Source organism: Taudactylus pleione, unplaced genomic scaffold, assembly GCF_031769625.1.
Source record: "Taudactylus pleione unplaced genomic scaffold, aTauple2 ptg000840l, whole genome shotgun sequence".
Lineage (NCBI taxonomy): Eukaryota > Metazoa > Chordata > Amphibia > Anura > Myobatrachidae > Taudactylus > Taudactylus pleione.
Window position 1 is genome coordinate 82,735 of NW_028285242.1, and position 26,887 is coordinate 109,621.

At 52.6% G+C, this 26,887-nt stretch overlaps 1 protein-coding gene across 1 annotated transcript; it reads right to left on the reverse strand.

Annotated features, from left to right (window-relative positions):
- Window positions 1-2,707: 2,707 nt before the first annotated feature.
- On the reverse strand, window positions 2,708-26,009 carry LOC148474507 (protein zyg-11 homolog; the record flags this gene model as incomplete). Its single annotated transcript, XM_088458512.1, has 4 exons — window positions 2,708-5,990; window positions 6,071-6,168; window positions 7,291-7,343; window positions 25,812-26,009. Coding segments are annotated over 4 exons (537 nt in total), but the record flags the coding sequence as incomplete, so codon positions are not given.
- Window positions 26,010-26,887: the final 878 nt, after the last annotated feature.

Below are 26,887 nucleotides of genomic sequence, written 5' to 3' on the forward strand. Positions count from 1 at the left end.
GAAATATATATCTATCTATTACATACACACAGTATATTTTTTTTTCCCTCCAACTAGAACTAGTTTATCAAAGCGAGGAGCATTATGGCTTTGTACACTAGTGCAGTGTTGGCTAACCTTGACACTCCAGCTGTTATGGACCTACATAACCCAGCATGCACTGCTAGTTTTGCTATTAGGGCATGCTAAAACTGGCAGGGCATGCTGGGATATATAGTTCCACAACAGCTGTCAAGGTTAGCCAACACTGCACTAGTGTAATCATTTACTTCTGCATGATATACACAGTATATAGCCCAGACAGTGCCCGTCTCTGTACCTGCCTACGTCGCCCAGACTGTGCCCGTCTCCATACCTGCCCACATCGCCCAGACTGTGCCTGTCTCTGTACCTGCCTACGTCGCCCAGACTGTGCCCATCTCCGTACCTGCCTACGTCGCCCAGACAGTGCCAGTCTCCGTACCTGCCTACGTCGCCCAGACTGTGCCCATCTCCGTACCTGTCCATGTCGCCAAGACTGTGCCCGTCTCCATACCTGTCCATGTCGCCAAGACTGTGCCCGTCTCCGTACCTGCCTACGTCGCCAAGACTGCCTGCCTATGTCAACCCGACTGTGCCAGTCTCTGTACCTGGCTGTAACAAATTGCGCCCGTCTCCACAGTTGCAGTGACCCTGGCGCATGTGCAGTTCCCAAACATTGGTCAATTGCGACCGATCGGGGACTATGTGCGGCTCTGAATCAGGTCCTATGTCACATAGCAGCCAGATTGTATGGTAGCGTAATCTTACAACGGGATCGCAACACCCAACACAGCTTGTACACCAGAGCAAAGGAGGAAACTGTGCCGACCACTAATGACATAGAACGGGTCTTACATGTGTTTGGTGCCGCTATGGTGAGGATCAGACATGGTGTTTGGTGCCGCTATGGTGAGGATCAGACATGGTGTTTGGTGCCGCTATGGTGAGGATCAGAGATGGTGTTTGGTGCCGCTATGGTGAGGATCAGACATGGTGTTTGGTGCCGCTATGGTGAGGATCAGACATGGTGTTTGGTGCCGCTATGGTGAGGATCAGACATGGTGTTTGGTGCCGCTATGGTGAGGATCAGAGATGGTGTTTGGTGCCGCTATGGTGAGGATCAGACATGGTGTTTGGTGCCGCTATGGTGAGGATCAGACATGGTGTTTGGTGCCGCTATGGTGAGGATCAGACATGGTGTTTGGTGCCGCTATGGTGAAGATCAGACATGGTGTTTGGTGATAATCCTGATCGGCAGATTACATAGAGCAGTGTGAGCTCCACTTTCATTTTTATCTGAGGTTTAATAATCCATTTATTTTATCTTCCACACTGAAATGAGGTGGTATCAGGAGATGCAGGATTATGTTACACTGGTGCAGGGGGCGTTGGGAGATGCGGGATTATGTTACACTGGTGCAGGGAGTGTTGGGAGATGCGGGATTATGTTACACTGGTGCAGGGGGCGTTGGGAGATGCGGGATTATGTTACACTGGTGCAGGGAGTGTTGGGAGATGCAGGATTATGTTACACTGGTGCAGGGGGCGTTGGGAGATGCGGGATTATGTTACACTGGTGGCAGGGGGTGTTGGGAGATGCGGGATTATGTTACACTGGTGGCAGGGGGTGTTGGGAGATGCGGGATTATGTTACACTGGTGGCAGGGGGTGTTGGGAGATGCGGGATTATGTTACACCGGTGCAGGGGGTGTTGGGAGATGCGGGATTATGTTACACTGGTGCAGGGGGTGTTGGGAGATGCGGGATTATGTTACACTGGTGCAGGGGGTGTCGGGAGATGCGGGATTATGTTACACTGGTGTTGGGAGATGCAGGATTATGTTACACTGGTGCAGGGGGTGTTGGGAGATGCGGGATTATGTTACACTGGTGGCAGGGGGTGTTGGGAGATGCGGGATTATGTTACACCGGTGCAGGGGGTGTTGGGAGATGCGGGATTATGTTACACCGGTGCAGGGGGTGTTGGGAGATGCGGGATTATGTTACACTGGTGCAGGGGGTGTTGGGAGATGCGGGATTATGTTACACTGGTGCAGGGGGTGTCGGGAGATGCAGGATTATGTTACACTGGCGTTGGGAGATGCGGGATTATGTTACACTGGTGGCAGGGGGTGTTGGGAGATGCGGGATTATGTTACACTGGTGGCAGGGGGTGTTGGGAGATGCGGGATTATGTTACACCGGTGCAGGGGGTGTTGGGAGATGCGGGATTATGTTACACCGGTGCAGGGGGTGTTGGGAGATGCGGGATTATGTTACACTGGTGCAGGGGGTGTTGGGAGATGCGGGATTATGTTACACTGGTGCAGGGGGTGTCGGGAGATGCGGGATTATGTTACACTGGTGTTGGGAGATGCAGGATTATGTTACACTGGTGCAGGGGGTGTTGGGAGATGCGGGATTATGTTACACTGGTGCAGGGGGTGTCGGGAGATGCGGGATTATGTTACACTGGTGCAGGGGGTGTTGGGAGATGCGGGATTATGTTACACTGGTGCAGGGGGTGTCGGGAGATGCGGGATTATGTTACACTGGTGCAGGGGGTGTTAGGTGATGCGGGATTGTTACACTGGTGCAGGACTCACTGTTCCCATCGTGGTAATGGGTACAAAGCCCTATAGTTACTACTAACATAAGACAAATACACACAAGATAAACTCAGGGAGTCTCAGCAGATTTATTGTTTTGTTCAAGAGCGTATATTGCGCAAACGCACAGTGTAGGGTGCGCACACAGAAAGTTGTTACTCTGCGTAATACTGAGGTGTGATCCCTGCAGAAGCAATTTATACTGTAACATGAGTAGGGGTAAGTTTGTTAAAAAAATATAATGTTCTCAACCCATTTGCACAGAAGATTGTACCCCGTGTATAATGAACAGAATGGAGTCTGGTGTAGTCTACTGCTAAAGTGTTCCAGCCTGGACCCATTGCTGCCCCCAAAGTAAAGAGACCATTGTCTGCTGCATGGAACCTGTAGCCCACTGGCATTGTATGTTGGTCCCTACACAGCAAGATGGCGATTCAGCTAAAACAAAGCTAAATGTGTGTATGGCTAATTAAACACTATTTGAAGGCTTGTATGGAAACTGTAATGGCCGCAAGATGCAGCATGTCACCGCTGGAGAAGACCCCGTCACACCTCTGTAACAAGACCGTGGATCAGTCTTCCCTGCCATACAGAGGAGTCACGGTGCGGTCACAGCTGGAGAAGACACAATCACACCTCTATAACTAGCCAGTGATCAGTCTTTCTTGCCATATAGAGGCGGCACGGTGCTGTCACCAGTATAGATGTCACAGCTGGAGAAGACCCCGTCACACCTCTGTAACGAGACCGTGATCAGTCTTCCCTGCCATACAGAGGCGTCACGGTGCTGTCACCAGTATAGATGTCTCAGCTGGAGAAGACCTGGTCACACCTCTGTAACTAGCCAGTGATCATTCTTTATAGATGTCACCGCTGGAGAAGACCCCGTCACACCTCTGTAACTAGCCAGTGATCAGTCTTTCCTGCCATACAGAGGCGTCACGGTGCTGTCACCAGTATAGATGTCACAGCTGGAGAAGAACCCATCACACCTCTGTAACTAGCCAGTGATCAGTTTTCCCTGCCATACAGAGGCGTCATGGTGCTGTCACAGCTGGAGAAGACCCCGTCACACCTCTGTAACTAGCCAGTGATCAGTCTTCCCTGCCATAAAGAGGCCACGGTGCTGTCACCAGTATAGATGTCACAGCTGGAGAAGACCCTGTCACACCTCTGTAACTAGCCAGTGTTCAGTCTTCCCTGCCATACAGAGGCGTCACGGTGCTGTCACCAGTATAGATGTCACAGCTGGAGAAGACCCGGTCACACCTCTGTAACGAGACCGTGATCAGTCTTCCCTGCCATACAGAGGCGTCACGGTGCTGTCACCAGTATAGATGTCACAGCTGGAGAAGACCCCGTCACACCTCTGTAACTAGCCAGTGATCAGTTTTCCCTGCCATACAGAGGCGTCATGGTGCTGTCACAGCTGGAGAAGACCCCGTCACACCTCTGTAACTAGCCAGTGATCAGTCTTCCCTGCCATAAAGAGGCCACGGTGCTGTCACCAGTATAGATGTCACAGCTGGAGAAGACCCTGTCACACCTCTGTAACTAGCCAGTGTTCAGTCTTCCCTGCCATACAGAGGCGTCACGGTGCTGTCACCAGTATAGATGTCACAGCTGGAGAAGACCCCATCACACCTCTGTAACTAGCCAGTGATCAGTCTTCCCTGCCATACAGAGGCGTCACGGTGCTGTCACCAGTATAGATGTCACCGCTGGAGAAGACCCCGTCACACCTCTGTAACTAGCCAGTGATCAGTCTTCCCTGCCATAAAGAGGCCACGGTGCTGTCACCAGTATAGATGTCACAGCTGGAGAAGACCCTGTCACACCTCTGTAACTAGCCAGTGATCAGTCTTCCCTGCCATAAAGAGGCCACGGTGCTGTCACCAGTATAGATGTCACAGCTGGAGAAGACCCTGTCACACCTCTGTAACTAGCCAGTGATCAGTCTTCCCTGCCATACAGAGGCGTCACGGTGCTGTCACCAGTATAGATGTCACCGCTGGAGAAGACCCCGTCACACCTCTGTAACTAGCCAGTGATCAGTCTTCCCTGCCATAAAGAGGCCACGGTGCTGTCACCAGTATAGATGTCACAGCTGGAGAAGACCCTGTCACACCTCTGTAACTAGCCAGTGATCAGTCTTCCCTGCCATACAGAGGCGTCACGGTGCTGTCACCAGTATAGATGTCACAGCTGGAGAAGACCCCGTCACACCTCTGTAACTAGCCAGTGATCAGTCTTCCCTGCCATACAGAGGCGTCACGGTGCTGTCACCAGCAGAGATACAGACGTAAGTCCGCGCCTTGTGCGCACTTACTAGCTGGGAACGATACAACATGGAAAGTGGATCTTCCAGGGGAAATGGATTGGGTCTTCTAAACACAAAATTTAGTTTCCTCATCATAAACAATCTATAAAATAATAATGTAAATAACTTATACAGTTAAATAGGAAACATCATTGTTAATATAACTTGCCAATTAAATCTCCAAATAATTAAAACTTACAGTACTCAACATATATACACTTTCAACACTTTTTTCTCTACAATTTTACAACAGGTTAATTTATGTCATTATACACTGACAGGAGATCCAGCCGTATAACCTAATTCAATGCTAGAGAGGCCGACATGCTGTGTGATGAGGTTCTAGTAAGTATCACTGATTACGGGCAGCTTGTGATCTGCTGTGTCCAGGGCATGTAATATCCTCAGTCTGCTCTATGATTCCTGCATCCGTCCTAGGCCTCGGGATCATGTTGCTGACATATTAGATATAAAGAACCTATTAAAATGCACCGGGGGCTGTGTGCAGGTGACAATGGGCAGCTCCATCCATGATACATTACTGCTGCACAAACCTCTGAGGAATAAACTCCAGGGACTAGGGGTGTGCAGGGGACAATGAGGGGCGGTAGTAGGAAACGTCCGGTGATTTGGAAATAAAATGTAAGGTGAACACATCGTTCTCGATCTTAAAACAAAAAAACAAAAACAACCAACCAAAAACCCCATGCACGAAATGAACGACAGGAGCGCAGCCGCATGGTAACACTGAATCCGCTTTCATTAGAAAAGTTCCTTGTACCCAATGTCCCTCACGCAGTGCTCTAGGCTTCAGTCCACACATGGCACTAGGCGGGTCTGGAGAGGAAGACTCTAGACCTGTTTGCTGGTTGGCGGCCCTGGGCACAGAGAGGTGCCGTGCCGTGTAAGGTGCCGGTCAAGGTTGTCTAGGATGGCGACGGTCATACGGAGGACGTCTGGGTTGGCACTTGGATGGTCTCTGATCCGGTGAAGTTTCCCCAAGCCTCCCTCGTCAATCAGCATGCTACAGTACCGCACCGCTGGCGAGAGAGATGTGATAACGTTACTGACTGCGCAGGCTTATTATACACGGCAAAGACATTCAACTTCGACTACGTACGGTTTTTGCTGCACACGTGCTGCATGGCCCAAACTGCCCACAACTGCACCCCCGGCGTGCCGAAGCAAGACAGCAGCGGGAAGAAAGGGTTAAAAGACCTGAAAGGGAGAGAAGTGCAGGATGAGATATCTCCGAGCAACAATCCAGCCTCACTCACAGAGGCACAGAGGAGCTGACACCTGCGCGTTCACTGGATCATACATATAGCGGGAACTGCTAGGAAAACCAGTGCACAACAACATGGCTGTTACCCATGGCAACCAGACAGCAGCTGCCTTCATAACGGTCACCGACTGTGAAGCTGTAGCGCTCCTTCTTACATTACAGGTGTATCGGTTACCTGATGGGTAATGACTGTAATATGGGGGTGGATGAAATGACTGCACAATAGTATTATATAGAGTCACCATCTCTGTAATCCTCTTCCAGACTTCTAACCTGGATCTAAGGCCCCGGACGCAGAGGTGGACGCAGTATCGATTTCAGTTGCAAGCGCCAAATGTTTTCAGTCTCACTGCGCATGCGTCCCGATGGTTATCGCCAGGGAAACGCAGAACGAATTTGGACGCAGAGAGAGAGAGAGACAATGTCAGTGCGCAATCTTAGGGGGTAAGAGGGAAGTGGCTAGCTAGACGTGGGCGTGTTGCGGTCAGTGACTGCGACTTTTCGCAGTTGTGCTGCCACCGGTGGCCATGTTTCGATGGACGTTCAAAGCAAGCACAGTGCTTGCACCATCAGACATTAGACAGACTGCGACTTATTATGCAAAGCGGTGGATTAGAGTTACGTCTCTGTATGAATTCCATTGGCGGCAGCATTAGCATAATGGCGCAGTCATGCTGCGTAAGACGACGCCTTACGTCCACCTCTGAATAAAAGCTGTTATATCACTATAGCCATCACTTCATGTTATATTCCGGTTATGTACATTTATATTAGATATTACCCTAGAATGAGCCCCTCGGCTAAATCGGTCAGCGCGGTCTCTAGTCCACAATCCAAAATTCACATTCTAGCTGCAGTTTCTCCTGACATTAATGAGACCCCCTTTGCGCAGCGCCGGAGGCACCGTTAATACGCAGACAGATACCCGATCTATGTACAGCCGTGCAGAAGATTTCGTTCCCCATGAATATATTCACTTGGATTAAAGAAAATGGATCTGGCAAACAATGGTGTAACTAAACCTTGTCCGGCAATTTCCGACGGCTGGTTCTCACCTGTAGGCCACCATCTCGCACTCCGGCGTCGGCCAGCTGAGTATGGCAGAATGCTGCAAACAAGCAGGAGAGAGACACCCGTGAGCGAGGCCATTCCATGAGAACGTCACAGAGATCTACATCCACTATTCCTACAACTCAGAATGGAAAGTGTATGAAATAGAAATAGTTTAGCTGTAAATACCCCTATGCCAATCCAAGGGGCCACCGTACCTGGGCAATGTCATTTTGTCACATTAGTGAAGCAAAAAAGGAGAGTTATGGTAAAACTTACCTTCGTTAACGCTTTCTTTGAAGTCCATAGGGTCCACAGGGAGACATTGGGGGTGTAGGTGGGACCTGGAGGACCTGACACCAACAGCAAAGCTTTTCAATCCCACGATGCTCCAGTCCTTCCCCCTATACCCCGCCCACAGCCCGTGGGCACTTCAGTTTTGTTAACAAGCCCAAGGCAGGAGCAGGACAGGAGAGAAGGAAGACTGGTAACACTGAGGAATCACATTCTCGCACAGAGAAGGAAACAAGTGACCAGGACAAGAAACCCATAGAAGTCAGGTGCGTCAGGGCGGGTGCCCTGTGAACCCAATGGACTTCGAAGAAACCAAGGTAACTTTTACCATAACTCTCCTTTTCTTCTTCAGGGTCCATAGGGCTCCACAGGGAGACTTTGGGGATGTCCCAAAGCAGTTGTTCAAGGGCGGGAATGCTCCTGAGCCGATAGGAGAACCCTACGCCCGAAGGAAACATCCTGAGAGGCAAATGTATCATAGGCATAAAACCTAAGAAAGGTGTGGACAGAAGACCAGGTGGCCACCTTGCATAGCTGTTCAGTTGAGGCGCCACACCGGGCTGCCCACGAGGGACCCACAGAGCGAGTAGAATGAGCAGATACTTAAGCCGGAACAGGAAGGCCAGTCTGCGTGTAAGCCTGTGAGATACTCATGCAAATCTATCTTGTCAGAGTCTGCTTGTTAGCTGGCCATCCCTTCTTGTGGAATACATATAGGACGAAGAGGGAGTCTGATTTCCTGATGGAAGTAGTATGGTCCACGTAGATCTCCACAGCACGAACCACATCCAAAGAGGCCTCACCTGCCAAGAGGTCTGGTGAATTAAAGGCCAGAACCACAATTTCCTCATTCAGGTGGAAGCGAGAAACCATCTTTGGGAGGAAACCTGGATGTGTTCGAAGAACAGCCCTGTCCTGATGAAATATTAAAAGGGAGGAGCGACAGGAAAGAGCCCCTAAATCAGACACCCTACGGGCAAATGCTATAGCCATTTCACATCCACCGATCTGTGGTAAATCCTGACTGAGGCCGGTTTACGTGCTCTGAGCATGGTCTGGACCACAGAGCTGGAGAAACCCTTAGATGTTAGGAGGGATGTCTCAACAGCCACGCCGTTAAAGACAGAAGGACCAGGTCCGGATGCAGACATGGACCCCGAGACAACATGTCTACTCGTAGATGTCTGGGCCAAGTTGGAGCTATGAACAGGACTGTGCCTCCCTCCTGTCTGAACTTCCGAAGCACTCTATGAAGCAGGGATATTGGAGGGAAGAGATATGCCAACTGGAAGGTCCATTTTACCGACAAGGAATCTACGAAGGCCTCTTTGTTCTGGCTCCATAAACTGGAAGTTTGTGGTTGTGTCTTGGGGCCATGAGATCAACTTCTGGAAGAACCCATTTGTCCACCAGAAGCTGAAAGACTTCTGGACGTAGAGAACATTCTCCTTCATGCACGTTGTAAATCCGCTTCCTAATTGTGAATCCCCGGGATGAACACTGCGAAGATGGCTGGAAGATTGTGTTCGGCCCATGTGAGAATGCAGGACACTTCCGTCATTGCCGACTGACTTCAAGTACCCCCTTTGCGATTGAGGTAGGCCACAGTCGTGGCGTTGTCGGACTGTACTTGTACTGGCCTGTTTATCAGCATATTCTGAACCAGAGAGAGAGCTATGTAGATGGCTCGAAGTTCCAGGATATTGCTTGGTAGCACAGCCTCCACTGGGGACCATCGGCCCTGGAAGGAGTGCTGGCCGGTTACTTACGGTCTGTAGGATCAGTCAGAGAAGACATGGACGGCATCGGTAAAGTCGCACTTTTTACTAAGACCTTCACCTGAGTCCACCTAAGGCGGAGACTCCCATTTAGTGAAATAATAATCCTCCGCAAGTGGGTATGCCCAGGCCACGCGCTTGTGAGGCTGAAATCTTTTTCCCGGAGATTTCCACACCTCCTCTAGGTGATCTACTAGCTGACCAGATAGAGGAAACACTGCTGCAGCTCCTTTAACCTCTTTAAGATAAGCATCGGAAGGCGCTGCAGGTAGGTTGTCGTCAGTAATCACCATGGCCGCACGGACCACCCGTATGAGACCTGGAATATATATACTAGATTTAACCTCCGCCACTGTTTGAGGAGTGTCAGACAAATCTAGAATTTCACCCTCATCAGACGTTCCGTCATCATCATATTGTGTGGATGGAAATGACAATAATGGCCTCTTAGCAGGTCTAGATGAATCCTGTTCAGCCGCATTCTGTGCCGTAGCTGACACAGAATTAGACCAAACAGGGTCTGCCGGAGCAAGAACCTGTTGTGGGGGGCACTGCACCATTACCGTCGGCCCCGGAACCCCTAGTACTGGAGACGGGACTACCGCATGTTATGCGAACCCCAATTGGGGAAACGCAGGAGGGACTGTCAATCTATTTACAAGGACATTCACGGCCTGCGCAAAACAAGCCCAAGGTGGTTCCTGGGAGGTGCTGGGTACAGCAGAGGTACCAGGAATGGGCAAACATGCAGCACATAACCCATCCTGAAGTACAGCCCCCTCCCCCACACCCGCTTTACATCTGGAGCAGGAAAATATCAGAGGTGCACCCATAGACACAGAATCCTCACTGGTGGTATGTGACTTCTGCCACCCTGACAGTACTGGCACCGAGAGGGCTGAGTAGGAAGAAGAAGAAAATATGAGAACTTACCTTTGTTATTTCTATTTCTACGAAGTCCATAGGGTTCCACAGGATACCTTGGGGTATAGGTGATGACGTCAGGCATCGGGCACCATAGAGTTAAGTTTTCAGCCTCCCAGTATGCACTAGGGTCCCCCTCCTATACCCTGCCCCCGAGCCAAGGCATCTCCGTTACGTACCAAGCCATAGGCCGGAGGAGGAGAATGAAGAGAGAGAGAAAAGATCTGGACACACACAAGAATCACATTCTCACCAGAGGGAGACGGAAAAACCGGTGACCAGAGTAAAGCCCATCTGCAGCACAGGTACGACAGGGCGGGAGTCCTGTGGAACCCTATGGACTTCGTAGAAATAGAGATAACAAAGGTAAGTTCTTACCATATCATATTTTCTACTTCAGGGTCCATAGGGTATCCACAGGATACCTTGGGGATGTCCCAAAGCAGTATCCTTCAAGGGTGGGGACGCTCCTGTGCTGAAAGGAGAATCGGCCGCCTGAAGGAAGCATCCTGAGAGGCAAAGGTGTCAAACGCGTAATACCTCACAAAGGTATGGACAGAGGACCACGTGGCAGCCTTGCAGATCTGGACTGCAGAGGCACCACGTCGAGCTGCCCACGAAGGACCCACAGACCTAGTGGAATGAGCCCTCACAGAGTATGGAACCGGAAGGCCTTCATGAAGATAAGCTTCTGAAATTGCCATACGGATCCAAGCTGCCAAAGTTTGCTTTGAAGCAGGCCAACCCTTTTTACAGAAGCCATAGAGGGCAAACAAGGCGTCCGACTTCCTAAACGAAGAAGTGCGGTCAACATAAATCCTTAAGGCCCGCACGTCCGCAGTGGCCTCACCCACTGACAGGTCAGGTGAGTTAAAGGCTGGCACAACTATTTCCTCGTTTATATGAAAACGGGAAACAACTTTGGGAAGAAAATCAGGACGAGTGCGCAGCACCGCCCTGTTCCCATGAAAAATCAAGAAAGGGGGTCTACAAGAGAGAGCCCCTAAATCAGAAACACGTCTGGCTGAAGCGATGGCCAGAAGGAAAATGGTTTTAGCTGTCAGCAATTTAAGATCCACTGAGCCCAGTGGTTCAAACGGCGGTCCCTGGAGAGCCCTCAGGACCACAGCTAAATCCCAAGGCGCCACCGGTGGAACAAATGGCGGTTGAATTCGAAGAACACCTTGCATAAAGGTGCGCACATCAGGGATTGTAGCAATCCTACGATGGAACCAGACGGACAGGGCAGACACCTGCACCTTCAGAGACGCAAGGCGAAGCCCATGGTCTAGTCCCGCTTGCAGGAAGGCTAGCACTCTATACAGACGGAACTCCCGAGGTGCATAACCTCTCGGTCGACACCGCTGGAAGAACGTATGCCACACACGATGGTATATTCTTGCAGAAGACGGTTTCCGAGCTCTCAGCATAGTGCGTACTACAGAGCTGGAAAACCCCCTGGACCTTAACATGGCCGTCTCAACAGCCACGCCGTCAAAGACAGCAGAGTCAGGTCCGGGTGAAGACAAGGACCCTGTGAAAGTAGGTCCGGTCGTAGCGGCAACCGCAGAGGAATGTCCACGGACAGACCCTGAAGGTCTGAGAACCAGTGCCGTCTGGGCCACGCGGGAGCTATCAACAGGAGCGTCCCTCCTTCCTGTTTGAATTTCCGGATTACCCGTGGAAGAAGGGAAAACGGAGGAAAGAGATAAGCAAACCGTAACGTCCACTGGACGGACAGAGCATCCACCAGAGACGCCTTTTCGTCTCTTGTGCGAGACCCGTACACCGGCAACTTGTTGTTGTGCCGTGACGCCATGAGGTCGATCTCTGGAAGACCCCACCTGTCCACCAGAAGTTGAAAGACGTCCTGGTGCAGAGACCATTCCCCAGGATGAACGTCCTGGCGACTGAGAAAGTCGGCCTCCCAGTTGAGGACTCCCGGGATATGGCCGGGAAATTGCGCTCCGCCCAGATCAGGATGCGGGACACCTCTACGAGTGCCGCCCGACTTCGGGTTCCTCCTTGCCGATTTATGTACGCCACGGTGGTGGCGTTGTCCGACTGGACCTACACGGGATGACCCTGGAGAACCCGATGGGCCTGCTGGAGAGCACTGAAAACGGGGCGGAGTTCCAAGATGTTTATCGGAAGCTCCTTTTCCGCCTGAGTCCATCTGCCCTGGAACAATTGTGGACCAGAGACCGCTCCCCATCCGTTGTCAATAGGACCCAGTTCGCCACCCAAAATGGACGACCCTTGTTGAGATGGGTCGTCTGCAACCACCAGGCAAGGGACAGGCGAACCTCCGGAGTGAGCCCCATCGTCTGGAAATTGAGACTCTGAGGCAGTCCATTCAGTTTGGACAGGATCAATTGCTGCAGAGGTCTGGAGTGAAACTGGGCATATTCCACCATGTCGAATACGGACACCATGGAGCCCAGTAACCTCATTGCCGAGTGAAGAGAGACACTGCGACTCTGCAGACAACTGCGCATCCTCAACTGCAAGGCAGAGATCTTTTCCCCCGTCACAAAGATCCTCTGCTGACTGGAGTCCAACAAGGCTCCGAGGTGCAGAATCCTCTGAGACGGGATCAGGGTGGACTTTTGCAAGTTTATCAACCAGCCGTGCCGTTGCAGTACTGCAATCGTCAGATCCAAATGGTGTAGAAGGAGCTCCGGAGATCCTGCTACCAACAGAAGGTCGTCTAGGTACGGCAAAATGCGGACTCCCTGCTACCGCAGGGAAGCCGCCATGACCGCCATAACCTTGGTGAACACACGTGGTGCTGTCGCCAGACCAAAAGGTAACGCCCGGCACTGGAAGTGATCGTTGCGGATTGCAAACCTGAGGAACTGTTGAGGGCGCGAAAGAATAGGGACATGCAGGTAAGCGTCCTGTATGTCCAATGACACCATGTAGTCCCCAGGTTCCAGCGCCAGAATGAAGGACCGTAGGGTCTCCATCTGAAACCTCGGCACCCGCAAGGACTTGTTGAGTGCTTTGAGGTTGAGGATCGGACGGTACGAACCATTGGGTTTCTGCACCAAAAACAGATTGGAATAGAAACCCTGGCTCCCCTGGGAGAAAGGAATAGGCACTATAACTCCAGCCTGGAGCATAGTGTGCAAAACCTTCCGCAGTTCCGTGGCTTTGTTCCGGTCTGATGGAAGACCCGTGGTGAAGAATCGGGATGGGGGTCTGTGCCTAAAGGAGAGGGCATACCCGTGAGAAACCACCTCGTGAACCCAACTGTCTGTCGTGGTTACCGACCAACACTGGGCAAACCGTAGCAGGTGGCCTCCCACTTTGGGATCCCCCAAAGGGAGGCCCGGACCGTCAGGCCGCAGGTTTGTCATCGGACTTAGGGGCCGGACGTCCGGTACTCCAGGCCTGCTTCCGGGGCTTGGCCGATTTCTTGGGGCCAGCCTGTCGGGGAAAGGACTGCGCTTTAGGCCTACCCTGGGCCCTATAAGGCCGAAAGGACGATGTACCTGAACTGGAAGGAACTGCAGCAGACGGGAGACATGCCGATTTGGCTGCCGCCAGCGTGGCTACAATTTTGTCCAGATCCGGACCAAATAGGACTTCTCCATTAAAAGGCAAAGCTTACAAGCCCTTTTTGGAATCAGCGTCCGCCTTCCAAGATCGCAACCATAAGGTGCGACGAGCCGCCACAGCTGCCGAAGAAATCCGAGAAGTCAGGGTACTGATATCTAAAGCCGCTTCATTAATGTAAGTGGCCGAATCCCAGAGATTGCCTATCAACTCGGTCTGTTCGGTCGAATAGTCGGAATCCAAAGACGCCTCCAAACTATCAGCCCAGCGCTCCATGTATATTGATACCGGAGGTTCATCATCCTCAATAACTAAAGCCGTGCGGACTGCCCGAATAAGGCCAGGTATATAAACCTTAGACTTAGAATCCGACTCTTTAGTACGGAGAGGTTCCTGGTCCGAAAGATCCAGAATCTCCCCATCATCGGTCGTCACGTCGTCATCCTCATAAGGAGCAGACAGACGCCACTGGCCGCTTATGTGGCCGCAACACAGACTCCCCTTGTAACACGTCCGACAAATGCTGTACTGAAGTTGTCAGAGAATTAACCCCACGTAGGCTCCTGAGAGACCTGGAGAGGGGAAATAGGGAGACTGTGGGGTACCATCAGTTGTCTCGGGAACCCCTGCATGGGTTACAACACCACTGACTGCTGGGACAATCCCATCTGGGTAAACGCAGGTGGCGGAGCTAACTGGCCCACTAAGGTTGTAAGCGCCTTAGCGAAACAAGCCCTGTGCGGTTCCTGTACCGGAGCCGTGACAGTAATTGGTCGCGCCAATAAATAATGCCGACATATCCCCTCTGCGTTACCCTCCCCCTCCGCTATTGGTACATTGCACGTAGTACACAGAAGCTGGAGAGGAAAATCACTCTCAGACATGATGGTAAGTATGTGACCCCTCTCACTGATACTCGTTAGTATAGTGGGAGAACCGCCCTGCAATCACCGCACAGCAGGGGCTTTAGCAGAGGAAGAGCAGGGACAGTGAGATGGCTGACAGCAGAAAGTGAAAGTACAGGCAGCAGACGCCAGCAGAAGTCACATACAATGCAGAAGAAATTAATCCCTGCACTAACAGCGCTGATTCCCAACTACACAGAGCCTGGTAGGACACAGCGCTGCATACACTGACCTTAAGCCAACGGAGGAGAGGTATACTGGGGGACCCAGACCGCGATGCCACCGATCAGCAGCTTCCAGCAGCGTTCACCATGCTTTGCAAAGATGGCCACCGAGGAGCAGAGAGGAGGCCGGCCTAGGGGAGGAGCGCTGCCACAGGACCAATCGGCAGCACAGAGAGGGCTGTGTGCAGCGGGGGAGGCGCCGGCTGTGTACAGGGAAGGCGCGCTCCCCTGGCATGCAATTAACCCCCGGGACGTCTCAGCTGCGGCCCGCTGTCCCAGGGGTATAGTGGAAGCGCAGGTTAGTACCTGGCTCCACGCTGCAGCCAGTCCCCAGGGAACCCCCTGCCTGGGGACTCCGGACCATGTTCTCAGCAGGGACCCACCGCGGGACCCCGCTGCTTACCTGCTGCCCCCTTGCATCCGGCCATGGTCCGAAGCATCTGGGGTCACCGCTAGCCGTGACCCCAGATACTTACCAGCATCCCCGGATCAGTACCGGCGTTCTGGTACGGGCGGGGTGTAGGGGAGATGGCATGGACGTCAGCAGTGACTGTCCATGCTGTACTCCCAGATGTGCAGCCACAGCTGCCTTGTAGAAAACTTCAGGGGCTATTCTTAGCCCCCTCTAAACATGTGCTCCGACTCCGAGCCGGGCACCAATGAAACTGGGATGCCTTGGCTCGGGGTATAGGAGAGGGACCATGATGCATCCTGGGAGGCTGAAAACTTAACTCTATGGTGCCCGATGCCTGACGTCATCACCTATACCCCAAGGTATCCTGTGGATACCCTATGGACCCTGAAGCAGAAATAGGGATAGTAAAATGGCTGACAGAGAGAAGTATCAGACACACAGCACTAGCATAAAGGTCACATACAATGCAGAGATGTCTGTACTATCCCCTACACTGAGCAGCAGCCCGGTAGCGGTAGAGCTACATACTCTGACCTTAGAGGAGCGGTATGTAAGGGGCACCCAGGCTCCGTCCCCTGCATCCACAGCGTTCTCCAAGATGGCCGCCGAAGGATGAAGGGAGACGGGCCGGAGATCACTGCCTCAGCCCGCCAAAACCTCAGAGTAAGGCGCCTGAGAGCAGTGAGGGGAGGAGCCTCCTGTACTGAACAGGGAAGGCGTCCTCCCCTGGCAGGCTATTAACCCCCGGGATGCTGGAGCGCATCCATAACGCTCCAGCAAAGCATCCCTGGTGGTTTAGTGTGAGCACAGGCTCAGTGTCTGACTCCACTATACTGCCGTCCCCAGGGAGCCCCCAGCCCTGGGAACGCCGGACTGCGTAACAGCGGGCGCCTACCGCAGATGCCCGCTGCTTACCTTGTGATGTCCCCCGTAAGTCCGGCCGCAGTCCAAGACCCCTGGGGGTTCCGCTAGCTGGAACCCCCCCAGAGCCCGCAGAGTTCCCCGCATCGCTACCGGTGGTCAGCGCCGGCGTGGGTGTCGGAGCAGTAACATGGACGTCCGCTGGACTGTCCATGTTACTGCTCTTGAAGATCTTCAGGGGCTGTGCGGTAACCCCCCTGTTCAGCCCCCCTGTGCGGTAACCCAGCTCCGGCCGGGCACCTACTGAAACTGAGGTGCTTGGGGGCAGGGTATAGGAGAGGCCTGGTGCATCCTGGGATGAAGAGTTTAACTGTGTGGTGCCCATGATGGAGCCAAGCCTATACCCTAAGGTATCCCTGTGGATCCCTAAGGACCCTGGAGTAGAAATAGGCATATTTGGAGTTAGGGGCTGGAGGTTCGTCCCCCTCTATGACCAAGGCCGTACTGACTGCCTGTATCAGACCAGGAATATACATTTTTGACTTAGGCTCCACCTCTCGTGCAGAGGACTCGGAGTCAGAAGCATTTGGAAGCTCCCCGTCATCAGACGTCATGTTATCGTATTGAGTAGACTGAGGTGACAGCAATGGTCTTTTAGTCGACCTACCGTGGGGTCTAAGGGAGGCGTCCCCCTGCAGCATATCCCTCAGGTTCTGCACCCCAGTAGCGAAAGTATCCACCCACTGAGGTTCAGGAACTCCTGTCCGGGTGCAGCCGGCTGAAGCTGGCTCTGAGAGGGCACAATCGGCTGCAGTGTAATCCCCAGCGGGGTAGACACAGGAGGGACTGCCAAACGTCCCGCAATGGCCGTCAGAGCTGGAGCTAAGCGCTCATGTGCGGCGGCTGATACAGTAGAGGGACCTGGAGGAGCAGAACATCTCACACATAACCCCTCCCGTACTATGTCTCCCACCCCTAATCCTGCAGCACATCTTATACAGGACAGCAGGTTTTGCACCTCATCCTCCCTTATAATGTAGAGGATAGCGAGTACACTATGTGACCCAGCACACACAATATAAACTGAGGTTTAATACACACCCTGTAACGGGCTCAGTGAGAAAAAACAAGAGATATGGTAAGAACTTACCTTTGTTATCTCTGTTTCTACGAAGTCCATAGGGTCCACAGGGTTGACCTTGGGGTATAGCTGGATCTGGATCCATGGGCACCACGCAGTTAAAGCTTTAGCTGCTCCCAGGATGCACTTGGGTCCGTCCTCCTCTATACCCCGCCCCCGGCCACAGCACCTCAGTTGGTAAGCAGCCAAGGCCGGAGGAGGAGACTAAACAGAGAGAAGGAAGACTGGAACACACAAGAAACCATACTCACAGAAATGGGAGACGGAAAACCGGTGACCAGCCACACAGCCCATTTGAAGCCAGGTGCGTCAGGGCGGGCGCCCTGTGGACCCTATGGACTTCGTAGAAACAGAGATAACAAAGGTAAGTTCTTACCATATCTATTGTTTTCTACTTCAGGGTCCATAGGGGGTCCACAGGGTTGACCTTGGGGATGTCCCAAAGCAGTACAACTAAGGGCGGGGACGCTCCTGTGCTGAAAGGAGTACCCGGCGCCCAAAGGATGCATCCTGAGAGGCGAAGGTGTCAAACGCATAGAACCTCAAAAACGTTTGAATTGAAGACCAAGTGGCCGCCTTACACAGCTGAACAGCAGAAGCGCCACATCTAGCAGCCCAAGAGGGACACACAGAACGAGTGGAATGAGCCTTAACAGAGGCTGGCACAGGTAAGCCCTCCTGTGCATAAGCCTCACAAATAACGGAACGAAGCCAACGGGCTAACGTTTGTTTGTTGGCAGGCCAACCCCTCTTGTGAAAACCAAAGAGGATAAACAAGGAATCAGACTTCCTCACCGAAGCCGTCCGGTCTACATAAATTCTAAGCGCCCGGACCACATCTAAGGAAGTCTCACCAGCTGAAAGATCAGGGGACTGAAAAGCTGGCACAACAAGTTCCTGATTAATATGGAACTTCGAGACCACTTTGGGCAAAAACTCAGGACGAGTGCGGAGCACCGCTCTGTCCTGGTGAAAAATCAGGAAAGGAGGGCGACAGGAAAGCGCCCCCAATTCAGACACCCTCCTGGCCGAAGCAATTGCCAGGAGAAAAACCGTCTTAAATGTCAGCCACTTGAGCTCCACCGCCTCAAGAGGCTCAAACGGAGGACCCTGCAGGACCCGTAGCACCACCGCCAAGTCCCAAGGAGCCACAGGAGGCACAAAGGGAGGCTGGATCCTGAGAACACCTTGGAAAAAGGTGTGAACGTCTGGTAGTATTGCAATCCGCCGTTGAAACCACACGGACAAGGCGGACACATGAACCTTCAGAGATGCAAGGCGTAAGCCGAGATCCAATCCTGACTGAAGAAATTCCAAGATCCTAGAAACTCGGAACACCTGAGGATCATAATGTCTGGACTCACACCACTGAAAGTAAGTGTGCCACACTCTGTGATAAATCCGTGCTGAAGCAGGCTTGCGTGCCCTGAGCATGGTACCAATAACTGAACTGGAGAAGCCCCGAGACCTCAAGACGGCTGTCTTAAGAGCAACGCCGTCAAAGACAGCCGACCCAGATCCGGGTAAAGGCAGGGCCCCTGAGACAACAGGTCCCGACGCTGAGGAAGAAGGTACGGAGCGTCGATGGAGAGGCTCCTGAGATCGGAGTACCAAGGACGTCTGGGCCACGCCGGAGCTACCAGCACGAGCATGCCGCCGTCCTGCTTGAATTTCCGCAGAACCCGAGGAAGCAGGGATATCGGAGGAAACAGATACGCCAGGTGAAACGTCCATTTCACCGACAGCGCGTCCACCAGACTTGCACCTGCGTCTCTTGTCCTTGACCCGTAAACGGGCAACTTGTGATTGTGACGGGAGGCCATCAAGTCCAGCTCCGGCAGTCCCCACCTGTCCACGAGTAGCTGAAACACCTCTGGGTGAAGCGACCATTCCCCGGGATGCACGTCGTGACGGCTGAGGAAGTCCGCCTCCCAATTGAGGACTCCGGGGATGAAGGCCGCCGAGATCGCTGGAATGTGACCCTCCGCCCAAGTCAGGATACGAGACACCTCCGACATCGCTGCCTGACTGCGAGTTCCGCCTTGGTGATTGATATACGCCACCGTGGTGGCGTTGTCGGACTGCACCTGTACCGCCCTTCCGTGAAGAGCGGGGCCGGACGACTGCAGGGCCCTGAATACTGCCCGCAGTTCCAGGATGTTGATGGGGAGAAGTGCTTCTTCCGCTGACCAACGACCCTGAAGCGACAAAGAGCAGGTCACTGCCCCCCAACCCCGGAGACTGGCATCCGTCGTGAGCAGGACCCAGTCCGGGATCCAAAATGGGCGCCCCTCGACCAGATGAGCTGTCTGAAGCCACCAAGCCAAAGATAGCCGAACGTCCGGAGACAACACCAGCACCTGAGAGCGGATCCGGTGAGGTAACCCGTTCCATTCTGATAGAATCAGCCCCTGCAGGGGCCGGGAATGGAACTGGGCAAATTCCACCATGTCGAATGTCGACACCATGGATCCCAGAACTCTCATAGCCGAATGGACCGACAGGCGGCAACGGCTCAGGCAACTGCGTATCCGCAGCTGTAGGGAAGCGACCTTCTCCGGAGTCAGGAAGATCCTTTGCTGACGCGAATCCAGCAGGGCTCCCAAATGAACCATCCGCTGTGATGGAATCAGGGAGGACTTTTTCCAATTTATCAACCACCCGTGTGCTTGCAGGCAAGCGATCGTCAGGTGGAGATGTTGAAGCAGTACCTCCGGGGAGCTCGCCAGCAACAGGAGGTCGTCCAGGTACGGCAGCAGCCGTACATTCTGGTTCCGAAGATGTGCGGCCATGACCGCCATAATCTTCGTGAACACCCTCGGTGCCGTGGAGAGACCAAAGGGTAGCGCCCGGAACTGATAGTGGTGTTGAAGGATAGCGAACCTCAGATACCGCTGGTGTGAAGATGCTATCGGAACATGGAGGTAGGCGTCCTGGATGTCCAGGGACACCATGTAATCCCCCGGTTCCATCGCCAGAATGATGGAACGTAACGTTTCCATCCTGAACTTGGGAACTCTGAGGAATTTGTTCAGAGACTTCAAGTTGAGGATAGGGCGATGAGAACCATTGGGTTTCTGCACCAGAAACAGAGACGAATAATACCCCGTCCCTCGTTGTGATAGAGGAACGGGAACAATGACCCCTGCTTTCAGCAAGGACTCTATAGCCTCCTGAACCTGTAACGCCTTGGTCTTGTCCTGAGAAGGACTTGTGCAGAAAAACTGGTGGGGTGGTCTGTGCCGAAAAGACAGGGCGTACCCCTGGGAGACCACTTCTCGAACCCAGGCATCCGTGGTGGTATTGTGCCAGCACTGGGCAAATAGAAGAAGTCGGCCTTCCACTCTGAGGTCCCCCAGAGGGAGGCCCGTCCCATCAGGCCGCAGGTTTATCTTCCTGCTTGGAAGAAGGGCGCCGAGCACTCCAGGCTTGCTTCTTGGGTTTAGAGGCCGTCTTACTCGCAGACTGTCTCGGGAAGGACTGACCTTTCGCCTTACCCTGAACCCGAAAGGAACGAAAAGCCGAACTCCGAACCTTAGCAGGCAGTGCCGCCGAAGGGAGGAAGGCCGACTTGGATTTAGCCAGGGTGTCCACTATTTTGTCCAAGTCCGGACCAAATAGTAATTCCCCATTGAAAGGTAAGGCCTCCAGACCTTTCTTTGAATCAGAGTCCGCTCTCCAGGACCGCAACCATAAGGATCGGCGGGCAGACACCGCTGCAGCCGATACCCGCGAGGTCAGCAGACTAGCATCTAAAGAAGCTTCTCCAATGTAAGAAGCAGCGTCCCTCATTTGTCCCAACAACGCCCGCTGGACATCCGGAGCGTCGTCCGGGAAGGTATCTTCCAATGCATTGGCCCACCCCTCAATGGCCTTGGCCACCCAGGAGATGGCCATGGACGGTCGGGCCACCGCCCCAGAGAGGGAGTAAATAGACTTTAAGCAAGTCTCAACTTTCCTGTCCGTGGGATCCTTCAGCGAGGATATCGACGGTAATGGTAAGGTGGCGCCCCGAGTTAAACGGGTGACATGGGAATCCACCGCCGGTGGAGTTTCCCATTTTTTACAATGTGCCTCAGGGAAGGGGTAATTAGAAGCCAACCGCTTCTGAGGAAGGAATCTCTTACTGGGCGCCTGCCAAGCTACCGCCATATGATCAGTCAACTGATCCGACAGGGGAAACACCGCAGAAGCCACCTTAGTTTTTTTTGAAACTAGGAAACTTCGACAGGAACCGGTGCCTCATCCTCTATAAGAAGAATAGCTCGCACCGCCCTAACTAGTGCTCGCACATTAATGGACGACTTGGTATCCATTTCCTGGACCGAGGCGTCCGAGTCAGTGTCATCAGGGACCTCCCCATCATCTGAGGAACCCTCTGAGTCCGATACCTGAGCAGCCCGTGTCATGAGTGGGCGTTTTGAAATCCTAGAAGGCATGTCAGTCTGCAACATTGACTGAAAAGCCGAGGAAGCGGCAGCCAAATTTTGCACGGAGTTGGAGAGCACATCCACCCAGGGTGGAGGAGTCACCATAGGGGCCTGAAAAGGTACCACAGGCTGCTGCGGCACAGGGGAAGCCTGCATATACATAGGCAACCCCGCATAGGGACCCACCGACTGAGACCCAGGAGGACTCCGCAATAACTGCGGGACACCCGGGGAATGGGGGATGGTCGGCTGGGACAACGACCTAGTAGGGAGAGCAGTCGGGACCGACAGACGGTCCGCAATAGACACCAGCACTTGAGAAAACATCGCCCACGGTGGTTCCTGCGCCAGAGAAGGTCTGGATGGGCCAGGAGCCACCTGGCATCGACTACACAGGCCATCCTGTGACAAATCCTCCCTATCTACTCCTGCAGAACAGCGTCCGCAGGAGGCCAACACCGGAGCCACTGAGCGCTCAACCTCCTCGTCTGACATGACAGAATATATTATATATCTGGCACCAGGGTAGAAGTAAAACGCACTCACCGGTGTGCTGAACAACAGCCCACAATATGGCACTGAGTAGCACACAACTGTATGTGACGGACCTCACAAATACGTGATCTATATAAGTGAGGTCAGTAGAAACGCCCCTCCCCCACACACCTGTAGGGCTTGTAGGAGAAGTAAAGGGATAGGTATAAGCTGACAGTAAGTAGAAAATAAGCACAGACAGGCAGCACTAGCAATAGTCACATACCATGCAGGAAGATATACTCACTGCACCTTTACACTACAATCAACCTGCCCAGATTCAGTGTCTGGGAGGGCTATAGTGCTGTGTACACTGTCCTTAATCAGGGGAGAGGTACACAGGGGGACCGGTCCGCGTGCTCCCTGAAGATCTGCGCTGCCACTGTGAGAAAATGGACGCTGGAGACCTCAGAGGAGGAGTGGCCGAGTAGCTGCAGCTCAGCGACGCCAGACTCCGTGCTGAAAGGCGCGCTGAGCTGAGGGGAGGAGCCGCTGACAGGGAAGGCTTCCTCCCCTGGCTAGCATATTAACCCCAGGGCTTGCCGGCATCCCGCTTGCCATATATCCCTGGTGGTCTAGTGGTCCCACGGGTTATTCCTCCTCAGAGGGGGAGCCCGCCGCCACCGCTAGCGGCCCCCGGTCTGTCCCCTAGGACCGGGGGCAAAGGACTGCATCTGCAGGCAAAACCCGCGAGGCGCCGCTAATCGGCGACTCGCGGCTTACCTTGTCCCCGGCGACTCCGGCAGCAGTCCAGGGAGGGACCCAGAGTCCGGCTAGTACGGACTCTGGCCTCCCGCCGCGATCCCCAGTGCAGTACTGGCGTCGCGGCGCCAGCGGGGAAGGAGAGCGGCAGCGTGGGCGTCTGCATAGACAGCCCGTCGCTGCCACACTAGAGCCTCTGTTTTAAAATAAAAACAGGCTCTTTTTTTTTTTTTTTTTTTTTTAAAATAGAAAGCTTTTGGGGGCTGCTCCTGCAGCCCCCCTGCGCAGGTGACCCTACTCCGGCCGGGCACCAACTCAAACTGAGGTGCTGTGGCCGGGGGCGGGGTATAGAGGAGGACGGACCCAAGTGCATCCTGGGAGCAGCTAAAGCTTTAACTGCGTGGTGCCCATGGATCCAGATCCAGCTATACCCCAAGGTCAACCCTGTGGACCCCCTATGGACCCTGAAGTAGAAAGCACAGGGAAAGTAAAATGGCTGATAATACAGATAGCAGCGCTAGCATAAAGTCACATACAATGCAGAATAAATACACCTGTACAAATGGCACTACTTATCATTAGCCGCACAGACTCAGTGTCTGATAGGATATAGTGCTATATACACTGACCACACCCTGTGGAGAGGTATGTAGGGGGCCCCGGGCTCCGCACCGCCTGTAAGATCTGCGACTTAGCCAGGAAAAGATGGCCGCCAGAGACCTCTGAGGGGGCGTATCCGGAGTAGAGCTGCCTCAGCCCAGCCAATGCACAAAATTATTAAAAAATATAGTATAAAATGACCTGCAGGCTATGTGTATAAGGTGTATATAACACATAAGTACATTCTGTGTGTATATTGGGGTCCCATTCCCAAGATATTTCATTATTTTATGCAAATATTTCAAAATACGGAATATTCCGATATCCAAAATACCCCTGGTCCCAAGCATTTTGGATTTGGGAGACTCATCCTGTAATGCGGCCGGTTTGGAGGACAGTCTGTCACCATATCCTACCAGATTGGTGAATGTTGGCTAGGTGGCATGGCACAAGGCCTAAGCTGGACAGCTGTGCCAGGACGCTAACTGGCCATTGGTAAACACATTTTTGCGCCCTGATATGCCAGTGTTGGCGCTAAGGTGTGGTGTACCTCGGCTTTATGACATCCCATTTCCCCCATGGATGAAAGACAAAGTGGCATTTTTATACTCACAATTAAATCTTGCTCTCCTTGCCCAATGGACACACTAGATGCCCACCCTTTACGTTCTTGCTCTCCTTGCCCAATGAGCACACTAGATCCCCACCCTTTACGTTCTTGCTCTCCTTGCCCAATGAGCACACTAGATCCCCACCCTTTACGTTCTTGCTCTCCTTGCCCAATGGGGACACTAGATCCCCACCCTTTACGTTCTTGCTCTCCTTGCCCAATGAGCACACTAGATCCCCACCCTTTACGTTCTTGCTCTCCTTGCCCAATGGGGACACTAGATCCCCACCCTTTACGTTCTTGCTCTCCTTGCCCAATGGGGACACTAGATCCCCACCCTTTACGTTCTTGCTCTCCTTGCCCAATGGGGACACTAGATCCCCACCCTTTACGTTCTTGCTCTCCTTGCCCAATGGGGACACTAAATCCCCACCCTTTACGTTCTGGTTCTCCTGGCCCAATGGGGACACTAGATCCCCACCCTTTACGTTCTGGTTCTCCTGGCCCAATGGGGACACTAGATCCCCACCCTTTACGTTCTTGCTCTCCTTGCCCAATGGGGACACTAGATCCCCACCCTTTACGTTCTTGCTCTCCTTGCCCAATGGGGACACTAGATCCCCACCCTTTACGTTCTTGCTCTCCTTGCCCAATGGGGACACTAGATCCCCACCATTTACATTCTTGCTCTCCTTGCCCAATGGGGACACTAGATCCCCACCATTTACATTCTTGCTCTCCTTGCCCAATGGGGACACTAGGTCCCCACCCTTTACGTTCTTGTTCGACTTGCCCAATGGGGACACTAGGTCCCCACCCTGTACGTTCTTGTTCCTCTTGTTAATGTTTTGGATTAGCACAGTTACGGTTGTTGGAGAACCTTCTGGTTTCCTCTCTCATTTGGTTTCTCACTGTTCTGTTCTTTGGAGCTTAGTGTGAAAATAGCTGAGGTATCCCAGCAGGCTGTGGGGTATAGAGGGGGAGTTTACACTATTAATGCTAAATTTAAAGTGCCCAAACTCCAGCTGAGCCCTCTATACCCAATGTCTCCCATAGGTCTCAGAGCACAGGACTCAGCACAAGGTATAAAATCCTATTTTCATTCAAACGGAGCTGGCGATGGCTCTTCCACGTGATGGCAGGCGCCAGACTAGGCACCCCAATGGTATAAACAAATATGAATGATAACGGGCCTATTCTGAGCCAAATACCAAAGGTTAAAGTGGGGGTGCTGCTGCCCAAATAAACTGCACACCATACAGACCTCACTCCTTTCCAGATAAATCTATCATGTGTTAGGGCTTAGGTCTACGTAAAGACGTCCGCCATCTGCCCGCAGGCCAAGGTCCACAAAGAGACAGCAGAAGACAGGACTATGAATCTGGCTACAATACAGCTGGAAATGTTGGGATTTGTAGTGCCACAGATCTCACAAGTCTACGCTATGGAGGTCAAACCGCTAAAATGGATTGTCCTGTTCTATGCGCCATATAACCCAGGTCAGAGGACATACAGTGATAGAAGTCTCCGTGTTCTGCTGCACGTACCAACTGCTCCAGCAGATTCTCTCGCAGGCTTGTGCTCAAAGTCCAGGTCTCCTCTCCCCGGGACACCAGGTGAGCGATGATCCCCGCCGCAAAATAGCTGACCTCCACCTCCACGCTGTGCAGGAGCTTACTGATCTGCTCTATAAAGTCCTTCCACATCAGCTCCGAGTGCAACTCCTTCACCTCCGCAATGTTATTCTACAGGAGCACAGCACAGAGTACACACATTACACACTCCACCTCCATAATGTTATTCTACAAGGGGCACAGCACAGAGTACACACATCATACACTCCACCTCCCCAATGTTATTCTACAGGAGCACAGCACAGAGTACACACATTACACACTCCACCTCCATAATGTTATTCTACAGGAGCACAGCACAGAGTACACACATTACACACTCCACCTCCATAATGTTATTCTACAGGAGCACAGCACAGAGTACACACATTACACACTCCACCTCCCCAATGTTATTCTACAGGAGCACAGCACAGAGTACACACATTACACACTCCACCTCCACAATGTTATTCTACAGGAGCACAGCACAGAGTACACACATTACACACTCCACCTCCATAATGTTATTCTACAGGAGCACAGCACAGAGTACACACATTACACACTCCACCTCCATAATGTTATTCTACAGGAGCACAGCACAGAGTACACACATTACACACTCCACCTCCATAATGTTATTCTACAGGAGCACAGCACAGAGTACACACATTACACACTCCACCTCCATAATGTTATTCTACAGGAGCACAGCACAGAGTACACACATTACACACTCCACCTCCATAATGTTATTCTACAGGAGCACAGCACAGAGTACACACATTACACACTCCACCTCCCCAATGTTATTCTACAGGAGCACAGCACAGAGTACACACATTACACACTCCACCTCCCCAATGTTATTCTACAGGAGCACAGCACATAGTACACACATTACACACTCCACCTCCCCAATGTTATTCTACAGGAGCACAGCACAGAGTACACACATTACACACTCCACCTCCCCAATGTTATTCTACAAGGGGCACAGCACAGAG